The sequence below is a fragment of the Arabidopsis lyrata genome (genome assembly GCF_000004255.2).
Source record: "Arabidopsis lyrata subsp. lyrata unplaced genomic scaffold ARALYscaffold_1, whole genome shotgun sequence".
Taxonomy (NCBI): Eukaryota; Viridiplantae; Streptophyta; class Magnoliopsida; order Brassicales; family Brassicaceae; genus Arabidopsis; species Arabidopsis lyrata.
Genome location: NW_003302555.1, coordinates 25519236 through 25520814, shown reverse-complemented (window position 1 = coordinate 25520814; position 1579 = coordinate 25519236). Strand labels below are relative to the sequence as shown.

Here is a 1579-nt window from a genome sequence, read left to right as displayed (position 1 = left end):
TTGGGATCACCTCATGAGGGTTAAGCTTGATGGTTTAACAGTGCTTGTACCCACGTCAACTGCTTGCCTTGTTTCTTTGAAACCCTTATGAAGACCACCGCCTAGCTCCACCGGATTAGACTGCTGTTTTGGCAAGAAAGGTTTTAGCTTTCTGATACTTTTTGAAGGTCTTTTCCTAGATTTTGCATTGGTCTTATCCAGAACATTACCGGAGGACACTGCTACAAAGGAGCTAGGTCCATAAACCGTCGCATTGTTCTGATAAGGCTGCGACAAGGCAAGAAAACTGCCAGACCCCACGGCAGAACAAGAAGAATCATCATTGGATAACCACAATCTGTCAGACTCCCCTTTGGATGAAAACGCAGGAAGGATTGGAGCACCAGAGGCTTCACTAGAGTGATTTCCAACAGAAGGGACCATCTCATAATTGAAAACAACTCCTTTGTCTTTAGATAAATCTTGGTGAAAGATTGGTAAAGGTTCCAATCTGAGAATAGTCTTTTGAGAGAAAGGATCTTTTTCAACTTCACCAACGAAGACCTTAACTTTATCAATTCTTAGTAGCTTTTCCTCTTCACTAGAAACTCTTAGATACTGACTCATACCTTCTAGCACCTCAAGCGCAATTCTAGGTCTTCCTGTCGCAGGATCAATCCCGACCTGATTTTCATTCAACACACCAAACAGAGGATCTGTTGTCTTCAAAACCGGACTAGGTTTTGGTCTTGTAATTGGAGCACCTGCTCTCCTTGCATCTGTAGCCTCTTGCCTTTTCTTTAATAACAGAGGGCAGGAATCCTTCTCGTGAGTCATCCTCTGACACTCGTAACACCTTTTTTGAACTCTTTCGTATTCAAAGTGGACAGTGGCTGTACCACCTTTTGGCAGATTCACTATCTTTGTTCTTCTAAGAGGCCGAGAAACATCGAAGATGATCTTTACTCTAACGAAGTCTTGCAGCTGCGGCTTCGTAGTATCAAAAGCTACCTCCTTTACTTGGCCAATCTGATCTCCTAGAAGAGTGAGAGCTTTTTCAGTGTAGAAATTAATTGGCAAATTCCACAATTGGATCCACATCGGAGTGAACTGAAGGTAGTTGTCTGGTGGAAATTCATACCAACGATCCACCACAATAGTCCATTCGTTAAAGGTGTGAAACACCCTTTTCAAGTACTTCGACCAAATCGTGCTCCGAATTGACCAAAAAAACTGGAAGCGTTCTTTTGAAAGAGCAACCCCTCTAAACCTTCCAATCTTCTGCCATTTTCGAGGCATGGTCCGAATCAGATGATCCATCGGTTGACAGTCAGGATTGAGAGTCCGACCAACTAGACTCAAGACATTTCTTTCACAAGACGAATACTCCGGTAAATTTGGCATGTCGAAAGGAACATCCTCTTCCTCGAGAGACATCGCCATCATTGCTTTATCCATAGCAGAAGACATGACTTTGCAAAGAAAAATTTTTCTGGATCTGAGAAAATGAAATCAAGCCGATAGATTCAACGACCCACCCGTGATGGATCTGAACCCAAACAAAGACAAATGAAGCTGCAAACACCACAAACTTACAACC

At 42.9% G+C, this 1579-nt stretch overlaps 1 protein-coding gene across 1 annotated transcript in view; it reads right to left on the bottom strand.

Annotated features, from left to right (window-relative positions):
• Positions 1–15, bottom strand: part of LOC9330244 — a 964-nt gene extending 949 nt beyond the window's left edge. The window contains exon 1 of the mRNA XM_021010529.1: positions 11–15. Within this exon, the coding sequence (XP_020866188.1) occupies positions 11–15 (5 nt within the window). The remainder of the gene's footprint in view (positions 1–10) is intronic.
• Positions 16–1579: the final 1564 nt, after the last annotated feature.